The 16,593-nt window shown below is 34.9% G+C and overlaps 2 protein-coding genes and 1 long non-coding RNA gene across 5 annotated transcripts; 2 read left to right on the plus strand and 1 right to left on the minus strand.

Moving 5' to 3' along the window:
- The first annotated feature begins 1,720 nt into the window (after window positions 1-1,720).
- LOC109019516 (disease resistance protein RPV1-like) lies at window positions 1,721-16,373 on the plus strand. Of its 3 annotated transcripts, XM_035690936.1 has the most exons (7): window positions 1,721-2,528; window positions 2,919-4,020; window positions 4,195-4,470; window positions 4,539-5,030; window positions 14,994-15,422; window positions 15,539-16,238; window positions 16,302-16,373. In XM_035690936.1, exons 1-7 carry the CDS (start codon window positions 2,029-2,031, stop codon window positions 16,304-16,306), a joined length of 3,504 nt encoding a protein of 1,167 aa, XP_035546829.1. In that variant the 5' UTR covers window positions 1,721-2,028; the 3' UTR covers window positions 16,307-16,373. The 3 variants fall into 3 exon arrangements, with proteins under 3 accessions (XP_035546829.1, XP_035546828.1, XP_018857349.1); XM_035690935.1 differs by having other exon boundaries at window positions 15,539-16,373; XM_019001804.2 differs by lacking the exons at window positions 14,994-15,422; window positions 15,539-16,238; window positions 16,302-16,373 and adding an exon at window positions 5,548-6,646 and having other exon boundaries at window positions 4,539-5,426.
- On the minus strand, window positions 6,735-7,942 carry LOC109019519. The gene is made up of 4 exons (XR_002000778.2): window positions 7,878-7,942; window positions 7,275-7,748; window positions 7,081-7,195; window positions 6,735-6,841 (listed from the first exon to the last, which is right to left on the minus strand). It is a non-coding gene; the product is annotated as an uncharacterized LOC109019519 (long non-coding RNA).
- On the plus strand, window positions 11,739-14,824 carry LOC109019518 (disease resistance protein RPV1-like). Its single transcript, XM_035690948.1, has 4 exons — window positions 11,739-12,402; window positions 12,903-14,004; window positions 14,151-14,433; window positions 14,505-14,824. The coding sequence occupies exons 1-3, from the start codon at window positions 11,897-11,899 to the stop codon at window positions 14,397-14,399; spliced, it is 1,857 nt and encodes a 618-aa protein (XP_035546841.1). The 5' UTR covers window positions 11,739-11,896; the 3' UTR covers window positions 14,400-14,433; window positions 14,505-14,824.
- Window positions 16,374-16,593: the final 220 nt, after the last annotated feature.

The raw sequence follows: 16,593 nt of genomic DNA on the forward strand, positions 1-16,593 counted from the left end.
TACTAGTATGTGGTAACTATATATGAAATAGATATATGTTATCATATTATATGTATGTATTAATAATTTATGTAAGCATATAACATAATGTCATTATGGATAAATATCAACTAGTTAGATATTAATTATTTATAAATTTTTAAAATCTTATAATTCAATAGAGATTATACTTGTTAATTGTACAAATTCAATATTAGATTTTTTTATTTTTTTGTTTATATAATTTATTAATTATTAAATTATTAAAAATAATAATAATAAGCAACTCGAGCAGAGCCGGCCTTGAGTTGATGATATAAATAAAAAATAAGCAACTCGAGTTTGAGTTGGAAGTTTAGCTTACCGAGTCGAGTTCAAATAAAGATTAAATATAAATCTCAAGCTTGAATTTTTTGAGTTGAGTCGAGCTCAGCAAGCCAAAAACCAACTCGCCTCGATTTAATTACAGCTCTAACCAGGGGTGGACCTACGTTGGTAGTTAGGGGCTATCGCCCCCCAAAAATTTTCAAAAATATGCTTTAGTACATGGTTTTACCAAAGATATCCTAATATAAAGATTATTTGTCCCCCCAAAACATTTTCAAAAATCTCATTTAGTATTTAGTTGTCTAGGCTTTTAGTTTTTTAATAATTTTTTCATAATTACACCTATTTTTTGTCATTAATAAAATCTCACATTTTTTTTTTTTTTACATCTCATAAGAGGCAATAAAATATCTTGGTCTTTTTTTATAAGCTATTTGGTAAATTTACAACCTCATTTTTCCTATTTATTTACATTTTCCTTTTAAGTCTTCCACTAGCTAGCTTGTTTGGATTAGTTTTATTAGTAAATACATATATATACTATCATCAAGTTAACAATTAGTAGTGAATGTAACAAATCTCGCATAGCTATTTCTATCTATATTATAGAGATTAATTTACAATATTCAATCTTAGATTCAACAAAAAAATTTATTTTTGTTTACTTAATTTTTATCATTTGTTTCAAAAAATCTTACATGACTATTTATATCTTAATTTATATCTTTTATTTGAGTCCGATGGAGCTCAAGTGAGAGGTTTAGATGGGTGGTTTTAATAATTTAATTTGTCTCTAGATAACAACCTTTTATGGTTAATGTTAAATGTCAGTGACACACTTTACTACCTTAAATGTCGGTTATTGTTTACTCTTACATACGACACACTTTGCTAATCACCCAATGTACCAAATCCTAATTCCGCTCTTGGCTCTAACCCCAATCACGGTGTACAGCTTGGAGGGTACGTTGAAATTAAAAAAGAAGCAATTAGAAAATTGGATTGCAAGGGTTTTTTTTTTTTTTTTTTTTTTTAAGAAATGGTAAAATAACCGCCAGTTAATTAACAAGTTTCACAGAATTTTATTCATAAATATTAATTGCCAAGAAGTTACTTGATGCAGGACATGGATACAACCAACGTGGCAGCGGCTTCCAATGATTTTGGAACACGCAAGTAATTGGTGTGAAGATAGAGTTATCAAGCCTGAAGTTACGGCGTCAACTTACCTTTAGAATTGTTTTTTCTTTTCAGGATGATTTACTTTGATTTGTTTTCAATTTATTGTTTCCTTTTCTAAGTATTTCCTTTATCAATTGTCTACTTTCCTTTTGTAATCTCCATAAATATTGGGCAATCATTGTAATGGAGGATGAAGTTTGGAATAAAAAGACTTTTATTTTTTTCTCTGCAATTCGGCACAGTTTGGAAGACACAGTTCCTCTGTTTTCCGTAAGCTTAATTCCTCTGTTTTCGTATTGAACGACTTCCCCTACGCCATTACTGAACATCTTTCTTTCAATAATTTAACGCGGGATTGACTCAATGCATGACTTCACGCGGCATTGACTTAACGTGGCATCTTTCTCTTAAGTTGCCATGAAGATACCATTGACTGATAGGTATGGTGTGAGAAAGCGGCATGGCCTGGAGTTGTCCTTTTAAAGGGGAGTCGATGATTTCCAACTCTGATTTACAGATGTACACTGATTAATTTCTTCCATGTCGTTATCTACAATCTCTTCTTCGTCTTCTTCTTCAATCACCTCTCCATGGCTCTACGATGTGTTCTTGAGCTTTAGAGGAGAAGATACCCGTGATACGTTAACTGCCCATCTATACCATGCTTTGATTCAAAAGGGAATCCGTACCTTCATAGACGATGATGAAGTTAAAAGGGGTGATGAGATTTCAACAAAACTCCTCCCAGCCATAGAAGATTCAAGGATTTCCATCATTATACTCTCAAAAAATTATGCATCATCAACATGGTGTTTGGATGAGTTAGTGAAGATTCTTGAGTGTAAAAAATCAAAGCAACAAATAGTTTTACCTGTATTTTACCACGTAGATCCATCAGATATTCGACATCAAAGAGGAACTTTTGGAGAAGTATTGGCTAAACATGCAGAGAAATTGAATGGAGACATGAAGTTGCAGATGTGGAAGACAGCCCTACAAGAAGTTGCTAATTTGTCCGGAGACCATCTGATCATAAATGGGTATTTCATTCATGATTTCCTCCCATTCTATCATATATATGTATAGATCACTAGTTTGCATCTTGTATATATATGGGTTTTAATATGGAACTAAAACATTGATTTCTTTATAAGTTCATTGGAAATTAAGGCTGAATAAATTGAACTAATCACAACCAGAATGAAACTATATAAAAATCGAAGTTTTTGTTTGGCCTTTTTATGATCACAAACTAAAGTACATGCAGAGATCGATCAACTCGTACACACTGCTTATGTTCCTTGTCTTTCTTATTTTAGTTTATTTTCAAGTTGTTGGAAAAAATTATTTAGATTATGTTCCTAGTTGTTTTTCATGCGAAGAGCTGTATTCATGAATTAATCATTTTTCTTTATATTGTATATAAATAGGAACGAATCTAAATTCATTGATGGAATCGTTCAAGAGGTCTCAAGAATAGTAAATCATTCATACTTACATGTTGCAAAGTATCCAGTTGGATTAGACTCCAAGGTATGGGATATCATGAATTTGCATGTAAGCGTTGGGACAAATGACGTGCGAATGGTAGGGATCTTAGGAGTTGGTGGAATTGGTAAGACAACTCTAGCCAAATCAATTTATAATTCAATTGCTTTTGCATTTGAAGCTAGTTGTTTTCTTCCAATTGATAGCGACATTGCGAATCAAGCATTTCGTTTGGTCCAACTACAAGAGACCCTTCTTTCTAAGATCTTTGGAGATTGTAAAAGTTTGAAGGTTGATAGTATTGATACGGGAAGCACTATGATAAAACACAGGCTTCGTTCTAAAAGAGTTCTTCTAATTCTTGATGGTGTAGACCACTTGACCCAATTAGAAACCTTAACAGGAGGTCATGATTGGTTTGGTAAAGGAAGTAGAATCTTAATCACAACAAGAGATCAACACCTGTTGACTACTCATGGTGTAGATTCAACATATAAGATGACTGGATTGAATTACGACGATGCTTTAGAACTATTTTGTTGGCATGCTTTCCAAAGAAATAAACCTGTTGACAGTTATGGAAAATTTGTAGAACAGATCATATATTATGCTGGGAGCCTTCCACTAGTTTTAACGGTGCTTGGTTCGGATTTATATGGTAGAAGTAAAAAAGAGTGGGAAAGTGCATTGGATCAGTACAAGAAAATCCCTCACCAAGATATTCAGAGAATACTTCAAACAAGTTACAATAGATTAAGTGAAAATGAAAAGAATATTTTTCTTGACATTTCTTGTTGTTTTATTGGAGATGTATTTGATGATGTCATTAAGATACTAGATAGTTTTGATTTTTGCCCAAACTTTTGGATCCCACGACTTAGGGAGAAGTGCCTTATTTCTGAGCTCAATGGAAAGTTGCAAATGCATGACTTGTTACGAGATATGGGTAGAGAAGTTGTTCGACAACAATCACACGAAAAGCCAGGAGCACGTAGCAGATTGTTTAATCATGAAGACGTTCGCGATGTATTGGAGGAAGATACAGTAAGTCAGATCAAGATCTCTTTTAATTAAACATTAATTGTTTCTTTGCCACATGCGACATATAGTACTTTTATTTATGTGTATATATATATATATATGAATAAATAAATAATTTTGTTTAAAAAAATAAACATTGTGATTGTTGCTACACTTAAAAATTTTCTTACTATATAGGGAACAGAGAACGTTCAAGCAATAGTGGTAGATTTTCCTGAAGACGATGACATGATACGCTTGAGTTCAAAGGCATTCAAGAAGATGAAAAGACTCCGATTATTTAGATGCCGCAATGCACGATTTTATGGAGAACTTAAATCTCTACCTAATGGAATAAGAGTGCTTGATTGGCCTAAATGTCCTTTACAATCTCTACCACAATTTCATGGAGATAGACTTGTTATACTACGAATGCCTTTTAGTCTAATCCAAGAGATACGCTTGGAATTTAAGGTACAATTATTATTATTTTCAATATTTCTTTCTTTAAACTTAGTTTGATGTTCTTTTCTTTTTAACAGAATCTGACGGTTATGGATTTCCGTGGTTGTGAATTCATAACGAAACTCTCGGATATTTCAAGTTGCCCAAATCTGATGAAAATAAATCTTAGCTATTGTAAAAATCTAGTTGAAGTTCATGATTCTGTTGGATTAATCCTTGATAAGCTTGTTTACTTGAGACTTAATGGATGTTTCAATCTAAAGAGCTTTCCAAGGAGACTCCAATTGAGATCTATGGGATTCCTTGATCTTAGTGATTGCTCAAGCCTTCAAAACTTTCCTGAAATCGAATGTGAACTGGAAATTTTACGTGAAGTCCACTTAAGGGGCACCGCAATAGAAGAATTGCCTTCATCCATTGGGTACCTCACTGGGCTTGAAAGTTTAGTGCTAGGTAGTTGCGTAAACCTTAAGCGTCTACCAAGTAGCATTCATCAGTTGAGATCTCTAGGGTGGATTGAGCTCAACGATTGTCCAAATATTATAAGTTTTGGGATGGAGGAGGAGGAGGTGCATAATGGACAACCCACAAATTCAACCACTTCTAATTTTCATTTATTTCTTACAAACTCTGGCCTATCAAAATCGAATTTCTTGGAGCCATTTCATTTCTTTTCCAAACTGGGCTATTTAGATCTATCAGGCAGTGATATCGTAAGCATTCCGTCAAGCATCAAAACATATGTTAGATTGTGGTATGTTTCATTGAATGATTGCAAGCAACTTCAAGATATCAAAGAGTTTCCACCGAATCTAAAAGTGGTAAGTGCTAGTGGATGCATATCGCTGGAAAGTTTACCAGAAATATCAAAAGAATTTAATTTCCCACGGCTAGAATGGATTGGCTTGGCCAGATGCTATAAAGTGAATATGGGAAATTGGATGTCAAATCCTGCATGGAATCAAGTAAGTCCCTATATATATATATGTATATTTCTCTTTTCCTTTTATACTCTTTTTGTGTGCCTAATTGGTTTATATATGTGAATATAGTTGAAATATATTTTATGATGTATTCATTCAACAGGTTGAGATGATATTTCCAGGAAAGAAGATTCCAGATTGGTTCAGCTATTGCAAGGAGATCACTATTTCAAATAGTGATTGGTGTGAATTTGATATTAAAGTGGCCCCACCGTATAATTTGGATGACATCATAGGAATTGCTTTTTGTGCTGTTATTGAACCCGTTGCAACTATTGAGTTGGAAGTTTACATCATGAGAGGAGATACCTTCTTCAGTCGTTATTGGGATACACGTGCAGCATTTGATGAAATTGATTCAGATCATGTATGGTTAAGGTACTTAACTACAGAAGATATTACGCACCTACGAGTTGTGAGTGTAGATCAGGGAGATGATCAAGGGATTATATTTGAAAGCACTCCAAATTTAGTAGACAATCTGAGGATTATATTTGAAAGCAGTGATCCAAATTCAGTGATCTTCAAACGTTGCGGAGTTCATCTGTTATACAAACAGCATGAACAGAATGCAGAAGATCATGTAGGTGTGCCCCATCATGAAAATATTGATGTCCATTTGAATGCACCCATTGAAGATATTGGAAATTTAGCAAATCCAATGGGTGGAAGTCAGCTTTCTAAGAGGCGTCGTGTTGATTATGATGACTACAAAGATGATCACAACATCGAATCCAACTTGTACGCACAACAAAGGAAGCCTGCTTCAACCTTGGAAATCGAACTTTTTCTGAGAGACTTCAACACTTGGTACAGGAAATATAATCTTGACCCATAATGATGGCAGAAAGATGAGTTGTTTTCCATCTAGAAGACAGATGAACGAAGGGGAACGGAGGCAATGGTGATGGCGTCGTGATGAAGAGAAGTGGGGATTCTGGGAGGGGGGCTAGCTGGCTGGGTTTTCTTAACGTTGACATCGACTGTGGTTGACTTCAAATTTGTTTCAAGTGTATGGAGGAGCAGTTATGTAAAGTAGATATTTTTATTTTGTATTTAACTTAAGCTTCATATGAATGAAGTATTTGGAGGCTCCTTGAATTGCCAATAGTACTATTATTTTGTGATCTTCATCCATGCAAATTCAAGCATATTCGTGTGGTACCTTACATGGAGAGGGCTTTTCTTTTTACTAGAAGAACAAGAACTACAAAACAAAACTCGAAGGTAGTTTCCAAAAATACATTCGAGTTTATATATATATATATATATATAGTTGTATAGTTGTACCTTCGAGGGGCTCCTTCTGCTGCATATTTTTTTTTGACTGCTGTGTTCCCAAGCACTCCAAAATAACATCTGGGGCTTCTATTTCCACAATCACCTTGAAAGTGAATCTGCAAGATATACGAATTACACAAGCATTCCTATTACCTAAATTTCAAGAAAATTGGACTTATGATCAACTTTAATTTCTGTTATTTGATGAGTCATAAGTCCTGAATAAATTTCTCTCTGAAAACAAAGGGTCTATATTATCATGGACTCACACCTGAAGTCCATGACAATAGACTTGCCCAAAAGAGATTATGCATATGTGTGCTTGTTGATCTGTATACTTATATATGTGACTTACAACTTTAAGTGGCTTGGTCCTTCCTCTCTGCAACATTCAAATAGAGGGGCTTTCCAACAGTTAGCAGCACAGATTTCATACAATCGAGATCTTGCCGTCGCTTTGTTTGAACCACCTGGAAGATTATTTTTGTTTTATAGAGAGAACGAAACACTTGTTCCACACTTGATATCCTGCAACTAAAATAATTGTACCTGTGGGCTGTATGTCAGGATCACAGCTTGGATTTTCATCTGTCCTGCAAGCCTGCCCACTTATGGTGCCAGATGGGTGTTTAATAACAGGTGTTATGCATGGGGGATTACTATCGGATACTTTAATGAGGGCTAGAATTTTTGGCTCAAAATCAAAAGGTGTTTACATCTTCATTCTCTTCTTACAGCACTGGTGTTGAAGCAAATGATGGAAGAATGATAATTAGATACAGGTGAGGTAGCAGGGCAGAAGAGCATTTTAACAGCATCGACATACATCTCAATTGCCTCAGTAAGGCCACTGGAATCACATATAAGAAATTTGTGGAAGGATCGTTCTACCGCAAGATTGGCAAACGCCTCATTATTCACAAACACAGATCTCAAATCTGTCAATTGACCAGGCTTCGACTTTGGATAAATATATGATGTAATTAAGTAATCCCAGACGGCATCTCCAAGAAACTCCAATCTCTGGTGAAAAAAGACATTCCAAATTATCACAAGATAAAATGTTGCATAGTTGTGCAACTGTCATAAGAGATATTAAGCAGAGAGAATATTATTGTCTAGTACCAGAAGTAGAAAGGACATGGTGCATACCTGATAGCAGCCTCCTCCATTCTTGTTGTTGTGCGAAGGATGTACAAAATCTATGGAGAAACTTGTGAGGCATCAAAATCTACATCTTGACCAAACAACAGAGAGAGTACGACTTCTCAGTGGGTGACTGCTTCTAGAAGCTAGTAAAAAAGTTGAAAACTTTTAGTGGCAATTAAGGTCCATGCAAATATCGACACCGTGCAATAATATATTTAAAACAATTTCTTTACTATGCTTACAATTGCTATACGACAAAATATTAAAAGTAGCTTATTTATACTCATCAACAGATCTGTAGGTAGGGACCAAAAACTAGAAAAGAAATCTGTAGGTAGGGACCAAAAGCTAGAAACGGAAATACTTGTGAAAATGCAAACGAAATACTTGAGAAATACAAAACTGTGTGAAGAAGTCCTGGCAAACCGAGAGAAATGGCCAGGGTCCGGAAGCGGTGGCTGGCTAGGTTGATGGCGTACAGCGCGGTGGCACGGCACTGAGAGAGAGAAAGTGAATAGAGAGAGAGAGTGTAGCATCCCCTTCTCGTAAGTTAGGAGTGTAACGTGTTTTTCATAAAATAACTCGTCAAGAGACCTCGTATTTCATAAATGAGATTAAAATTTATTTTGTAGAAAAACTGTCTAATAAAAATGTTTTTAAAAAAATTAAATGAATAAACTGAATAAATTTATGTCATAAAAGTAAATTTTATTCTAGAAAGTCTGAAACTAAATCAACTGTTCCTTTTAATCCTGGTCTGCCTGCTCGTAATCATCATCCTCATCTAAGCGGTTAAAAATATGAAAACAAACTAAAATGAGTCAAAGACTTAGCAAAAAATCCATCATAACGTAAACATAATAAACATAAGATTTTCATAAAAGTTTTCATGCTGAGAGTTTAAAAATTCATGATTGTTCATACTGATGTTTATGATATGCATGACTGATTGATCTGATTTAACTGACTGATCTAACTAATTTATCTGAATTAACTGACCGATCTGATTGATTTATCTGAATTAACTAACGATCTGACTGGCCAACACACTTAACCCTGTGTGCGAGGTTGTGCACCGGCCCCACGTCCCGCTGCAGCAAGGGGAGCCACTGATAGTATTGTGGCATACTATGGTGGACCACGCTTGAGTCTGTGGCTTGCACATCCACCCTGATCTGAACTGTATTGGTACCATGCATCTGAATGACCATCTTATTAACTGATATGATCTTATCTTGCACTTGAATTTAAGATAGCTTACTTGTCTTATACACATGAGATGCATGGCATAATACATACATAATTATAATTTCTGAATTTAAACATGATGCGGAATGACATGATTGTATGCTATGCTAGATGACATGTTTGTATATGATATGAGCGGTACATAAATAATGGTTGTCAATGAACTGACTTGAATAATACTTATATATAAGCTGAATTGTGATGATCCTAATTGTGATCAAAATTACTTACCTCGCTGTGCTTCCTCTTGGATCTCACTTCGCAGCTCGTCACCTATACGCAATATTAATTATCACTAATTCTGTCTAGAATCAACATGTACTAATATCCTACTTAATTAAATTCATAATCCAAAAGATAGTCAAATAAATCTTTATTTAACACCATAATCGATAAATCCTGATATGTAAATTACTTCAATACTAATAACATATTATAATCTAGTAGAATACTTGAGCTATTTTAATATAAGTCATAAAACTTCAATTCTTAAAATAAGTTTCGCATTTCTTAACATAATTATTAAATCTTATAAGAAATCTAATAAATATTAATATCATTTTAATGCTCTTAATGTATTCCTTTATTTTAATTTTTACAATTTTAATAGCATAATTAAGCCAAAATCTATTATAATAACCTTAAAGATTCATTTCATACCATAGATTTAAAGTATTTAAAACAAAAGATTAGGCACTTACTATTTACTACAGATATTTAATTGTAAAATTAATAATAATAATATAGTTTAAAATTCCTTAATTGTTTCCTGTAAAAAGATAAGTTTTCTGTAAAATAGAGTTTATGGCTAAACAAATGTAAACCAAGCTCAAAATTAAAAACAAAGCCCAAGATTTCAGGTCAATAACTTCTCAGAGTAAACTTAACCCAAAATATAAGCATGATAAAAATCAAGTTCAGCCTAAACCCAAGAATCTGCCATGGCTTACATCCAAAGGGCAGCAACGTAACCTTAAAATAATTTCTACTATAGTGTATAGGAAAAATTACATGGCAACATTTTAAAGCCTAAAGGGTATTTGTGTAAAAGTCATAACCTTTGTATGAAGCAACTAGAAACAAAACCTAAAGCCAACTAATACTGTGAAAAACAAATTAGAGGGTAACCAAGAGAGGTGTGCGATAACAGAGGACTCACCGAGAGGGGCTACAAGGCACGGTGGCTGGCGGGGTGACTGGAAATGGCTGGCGACGCAGCTAGGTTCCTGAGCAGGGTGGTGCGACTCCATGAGAGAGAGAGAGAGAGAGAGAGAGAGAGAGAGAGAAACTGTAAAACGTAAAAGTTAAGAAGGGAACTAGTGGTCGACGGCGGTGGGATTACCGGAAGGGAGTGGGTGCGGCGGAACAAGGATGGCCTGCAAAATGTTCGAATAGAATTTTTAATTTGAAAGTTTTTTCAAGTGCGTTCAATTGGATTAGATATGTTTGAATCCAAATCATTTTGTTTGAACAACAAAAAAGCGTTCGAACTCTTGCTTCATTCAAACTGGATCAAATAAATTGGTGTTGTTCGATTTAAACTAACAACTCATTCGAGCAGTTAACCGATTGTTTGAATCGATAATATTAAGTTTGAACAGATTTTTAGGACAAACAGTTTCATCCCAGAAAAAAATAAAAAATAAAAATAGTAATAATAATAATAATTCAAACGGGTTGGCTACATTTCATTCCTAAAATTAGTAAGTTTTAGTTTGGACTTCGGGAGATGAAATTGAGACCAAATCTCGTCTCCAAAAAATGCAATCTCTTGTAGTGTATGCATGCTCGTTGCTGCTAAAGCTGTTGTTGAAAAAGGTATTGCAGTCGTTGTATTAATATTTTGGTCATTCAGTTTTTGGACTAGGCCATGGCATAATTCCCATCAACACGCGAATATTCTTCCTCTCGTGAATCCTCTGGCTGCTCTCTTTGGGTTAATCTTGGGCAATTCGAGTGATCCTAGATAACATAATAAACGTTTTGCAGGCATCAATGCTCGGACCTACTCAGCACACAGATGTGAACGATCAAGGATGTGGACAAGGACGGACGGAGTACCTCCAACACTCATTTGAATAATTATGCTTAATGCTACACCTTAAAAAAAAAAAAAACCAAGATTTGTTTTAATCTTTGAAGTATAAATTAAAAAAAATATTAACATGTTGGAGTGGGTGATCGACGAGCTCACAAAATGCCAAGGGTGGTTGAAGTTAAGAGAGGCTAGCTACCATTAAATTCTTAAACATTTTCTTTTAAAATTTACTCTCTTTTTCTTCTTTGTTTATCCAGAGAACTTGATGATGTAGGATGCTTGCTTTGATCTCCACAAAGCAACGAGTCATGTGGATCACTAAAAATAAAATTATTTTTACTACGTAGGACTATTAAATGCAGTTGTCATTGTATCATGCCCTGCTCTCTCTCTGTTTTTTTCTTATTTTTTTTTTTTTCAGAATTTAAGAGAAGTTGTGTGAAAGTCGCATCTCTTAAAGTTTGAAAAAAGCTACAAGGAAATTGCCAACTTGTTACCGATCATATCCTTTTTTTAATACAATAATACAAAGCGGCATTGACTCATCATTAAGGAAGTTGCCAAGAAGTTATGATCAATTTGATAGGCAAGGTGTGAGAAAGCGGCATGGACTTCTCTTTATTAAGGAGAGATCTCTACATCCATTAAGTAGATTTAGGCATTAAGTAGATCTACATCCAGTAAATAGAGTGATCATCAGGCATTACATACAGACGTAGACTGACTAATTTCTTCCATGGCCTTATCTACGATCTCTTCTTCATCTTCTTCTTCAGTCACCTCTCCATGGCTCTACGATGCGTTCTTGAGCTTTAGAGGAGAAGATACCCGTGATACTTTTACTGCCCATCTATACCATGCTTTGATTCAAAAGGGAATCCGTACCTTCATAGATGATGATGAAGTTAAAAGGGGTGATGAGATTTCACTTGCACTCCTCCAAGCCATAGAAGATTCAAGGATTTCCATCATTGTACTATCAAAAAATTATGCATCGTCAACATGGTGTTTGGATGAGTTAGTGAAGATTCTTAAGTGTAAAAAATCAAAGCAACAAACAGTTTTACCTGCGTTTTACCACGTAGATCCATCAGATATTCGAGATCAAAGAGGAACTTTTGGAGAAGCATTGGCTAAACATGCAGAGAAATTGAATGGAGACAGCGTGAAGTTGCAGATGTGGAAGGATGCCCTTCGAGAAGTTGCTAATTTGTCCGGATACCATCTGATCAGCAATGGCCGGTATTTCTAACTGCTTAATTAATTTGTGTCGTTCATTAATTCATGATTTCCCCCATTCTATCATATGTATAAATCATTAGCTAGTCTGCATCTTGTATATATATGGGTTTTAATATGGAACTAAAACATTAATTTCTTTATAAGTTTATTGGAAATTAAAGCTCATGAATAAATTGAACTAATCACAATTACCTGAATCAAACTATATAAAAATCTAAGTTTTTGTTTGGCCTTTTTATGATCGCCAACTAAAGTACATGCAGAGATTGATCAACACGTAAGCTCTGCTTATGTTCCTTGTCTTTCTTATTTTAGTTTATTTTCAGGTTGTGGGAAAAAATTTATTTAGATTATGTTCCTAATTGCTTTTCATGTGAAGAGCGCGCTGTATTCATTAATTAATCCTTTTTCTTTATATTATGTTGCTTGTATTGCATGTGAGGTGTACAAGTCATTAATTGTTTTTTTTTTCTTTTATATATGTGTCCACACAAACACAGGAATGAATCAAAATTCATTAAAAAAATCGTTCAAGACGTCTCAAGAATGGCAAATGATCATTTATATTTACAAGTTGCTGAGCATCCCGTTGGATTAAAACCTCATGTAGAAGATGTCAATTTGTGTTTAAGCGTTGGAATGAAAGACATACGAATAATAGGAATTTTTGGAGTTGGGGGAATCGGTAAGACAACTCTAGCCAAAGCAATTTATAACTCGATTGCTTTTCAATTTGAAGCTAGTTGTTTTCTTCCAATTGATAGCGACACTTGGAATCAAGTGAATCGTTTGGTCCAACTGCAACAGACACTTCTTTATGAGATTTTAGGACATTGTAGAAGTTTGAAGGTTGACAATATTGATAAGGGAATCTATATGATAAAGCGTAGGCTTCACTCTAAGAGAGTTCTTCTAATTCTTGATGGTGTAGACCACTTGGATCAATTAAAAACATTAGCAGGAGCTTGTGATTGGTTTGGCATAGGAAGTAGAATCATAATCACAACAAGAGATCAACGATTGTTGACTGCTCATGGAGTTGATTCAACATATGAGATGACGGGATTGAATCAAGATGATGCTTTTCAACTATTTTGTTGGCATGCTTTTAGAAGTGAGAAACCGATTGACGGTTATGGAGAGTTTGTAGAGCGGATCATAAATTATGCTGAGAGCCTTCCACTAGTTTTAACGGTGCTTGGTTCAGATTTATATGGCAGAACTAAAAAAGAGTGGGAAAATGCATTGGATCAGTACAGGAAAATCCCTCACCAAGATATTCAAAAAATACTTCAAACAAGTTATGATAGATTAAGTGAAAATGAAAAGAATGTTTTTCTTGACATTGCATGTTTTTTCAATGGACAATGGCTTGTTGATGTCAATAAGATACTAGATAGTTTTGGTTTTTGCCCAAACTTTTGGATCCCAAGACTTAGGGAGAAGTGTCTTATTTCGGAGCTCAATGGAAGGTTGCAAATGCATGATTTGTTACGAGATATGGGTAAACAAGTTGTTCGACAAGAATCGCCCAAAAATCCTGGAGCACGTAGCAGATTATTCTTTCATAAAGATGTTCGCGATGTACTGGAGGAAGATATAGTAAGTCAGATCAAAATCTCTTTCAATTAAACATTGTTTCTAATTTGGCACTTGCAACATATTCTACGTGTGTGTATATTAATATATGAATAATTTATTTTTTGATGTCATTGGCACACTTAAACATGCATTGTCTTCCTATATAGGGAACATGTAGAGTTGAAGCAATTGTTCTAGATTTTCCTAAAGGTGATGATATTATCTACTTGGATCCCAAGGCCTTCAAGAATTTGAAAAGACTCCGATTATTTATATGCCGCAATGCACAGTTTTCTGAAGAACTTAATTCTCTACCTGATGGAATAATAGTGCTTGATTGGAGTAACTGTCCTTTACAATCTATGCCATCTAAATTTCGTGGGGACAAAACTCTCTATTCTACGCATGCCCGGTAGTCGCATCCAAGAGATACACTTTGAATATTTTAAGGTACAACTTATATTATTATTTTCAATATTTCTTTCTTTAAACTTAGTTTGATATTCTTTTCTTTTTAACAGAATCTCACGGTTATGAAATTCTGGCGTTGTGAATTCATAACGAAACTCTCGGATATTTCAAGCTGCCCAAATCTGAAGGAAATAGATCTTGGTTTTTGTAAAAATCTAGTTGAAGTTCATGATTCTGTTGGATTCCTTGATAACCTTGTTGAGTTGAGAATTCATGGATGTGACAAACTAAAGAGCTTTCCAAGGAGACTCCAATTGAGATCTCTGGAACTCCTTGATCTTGGTTATTGCTCAAGCCTTCAAAACTTTCCTGAAATCGAATGTGAAATGAAACATTTACGCAGTGTCGGGTTATCGGGCACCGCAATAGAAGAATTGCCTTCATCCATTGGGTACCTCACTGGGATTGAATGTTTAGGCCTGAGTCGCTGCGTAAACCTTAAGCGTATACCAAGTAGCATTCATCAGTTGAGATCTCTATGTGATATTGAGCTCAAAGAGTGTCCAAATATTATAAGTTTTGGGATGGAGGAGGAGGAGGCGCATAATGGACAACCCACGCCCTATGTAGTGTCTACAAGCTCAGAAAATGAAGCTTCATTTGGTGCAAGATTCACATTGAATCTTACAAACTCTGGCCTATCAAAATCGAATTTCTTTGGGCCATTTCATTTCTTTCCCAAAGTGCACCATTTAGTTCTATCAGACAGTGATATCGTAAGCATTCCTTCAAGCATCAAAACATTTGTTGAATTGCGTGATCTTAAATTGAATGATTGCAAGCAACTTCAAGAAATTAAAGAGTTTCCACCGAATCTATTAGCATTAGATGCTAGTGGATGCATATCACTGGAAAGTTTACCAAAAATATCAAAAGAATTCAATTTCCCACGGCTAAAATGGATTGAATTGGCCAGATGCTATAAAGTGAATATGGGAAATTGGATATCAAATCCTGCATGGAATCGAGTAAGTCCCTATATATATATTTCTCTTTTCCTTTTATACCCATTTTGTGTGCCTAATTGGTTTATATATATATATGATATAGTAGAAATATATTTTATGATGTATTCATTAAATAGGCTATGATGATATTTCCGGGAAAGAAGATTCCAGATTGGTTCAGCCATTGCAAGGAGATCACTTCAAATAGTCATAGGTGTGAATTTGATATTAAAGTGGCCCCACCGTATAATTTGGATGATATCATAGGAATTGCTTTTTGTGCTGTTTTTGAACCCGTTGCAACTATTGAGTTGGAAGTTAACACCATGAGAGGACATACCAATGTCAGTCGTTATTGGGATACACGTGCAGCATTTGATGAAATTGATTCAGATCATGTATGGTTAAAGTACTTAACTACAGTAGAAATTACGCGCCTACTAGCTGTGAGTGTAGACAATCTGAGGATTATATTTGAAAGCAGTGATCCAAATTCAGTGATCTTAAAAAGTTGCGGAGTTCATCTGTTATACAAACAGCATGAACAGAATGCCAAAGATCATGCAGGTCATGTGCCCCATCATGAAAATATTGATGTCCATTTGAATGCACCCATTGAAGATATTGGAAATTTAGCAAATCCAATGGGTGGAAGTCAGCTTTCTAAGAGGCGTCGTGTTGATTATGATGACTACGAAGATGATCACAACATTGAATCCAACTTGTACGCACAACAAAGGAAGCATGCTTCAACCTTAGAAATCAAATTTTTTATGAAAGCTGTAGTATTGTATGGTAGTGATGAGGAGGAGTATGGTAGTGATGAGGAGATGTATGGTAGTGATGAGGAGGAGTATGGTAGTGGTGGGGAGATGTATGGTAGTGATGAGGAGGAGTATGATTGACTTCAAATTTGTAGTTTCAAGTGTATGGAGGAGCAGTTATGTAAAGTAGTTGGTTTTATTTTGTATTATAACTTAATTAAGCTTCGTGTATATGAATGAAAATAGGATTATATAATAGCCTGGAATTGCCAATACTATTATTTTGTGATCATTCATTCATCCATGCCAATTCCAGCAGAACAAGAACTACCGTCCTAACAGAACTCGAAGGAAGAGGAGATGAGTCTGTTGACAGAACTAAAGATTTGAGGAGAAAAAGAAACCAACCACAAGGGAAAGAACGAACT

The sequence above is a fragment of the Juglans regia genome, chromosome 6 (assembly GCF_001411555.2).
Source record: "Juglans regia cultivar Chandler chromosome 6, Walnut 2.0, whole genome shotgun sequence".
NCBI classification, from domain to species: domain Eukaryota; kingdom Viridiplantae; phylum Streptophyta; class Magnoliopsida; order Fagales; family Juglandaceae; genus Juglans; species Juglans regia.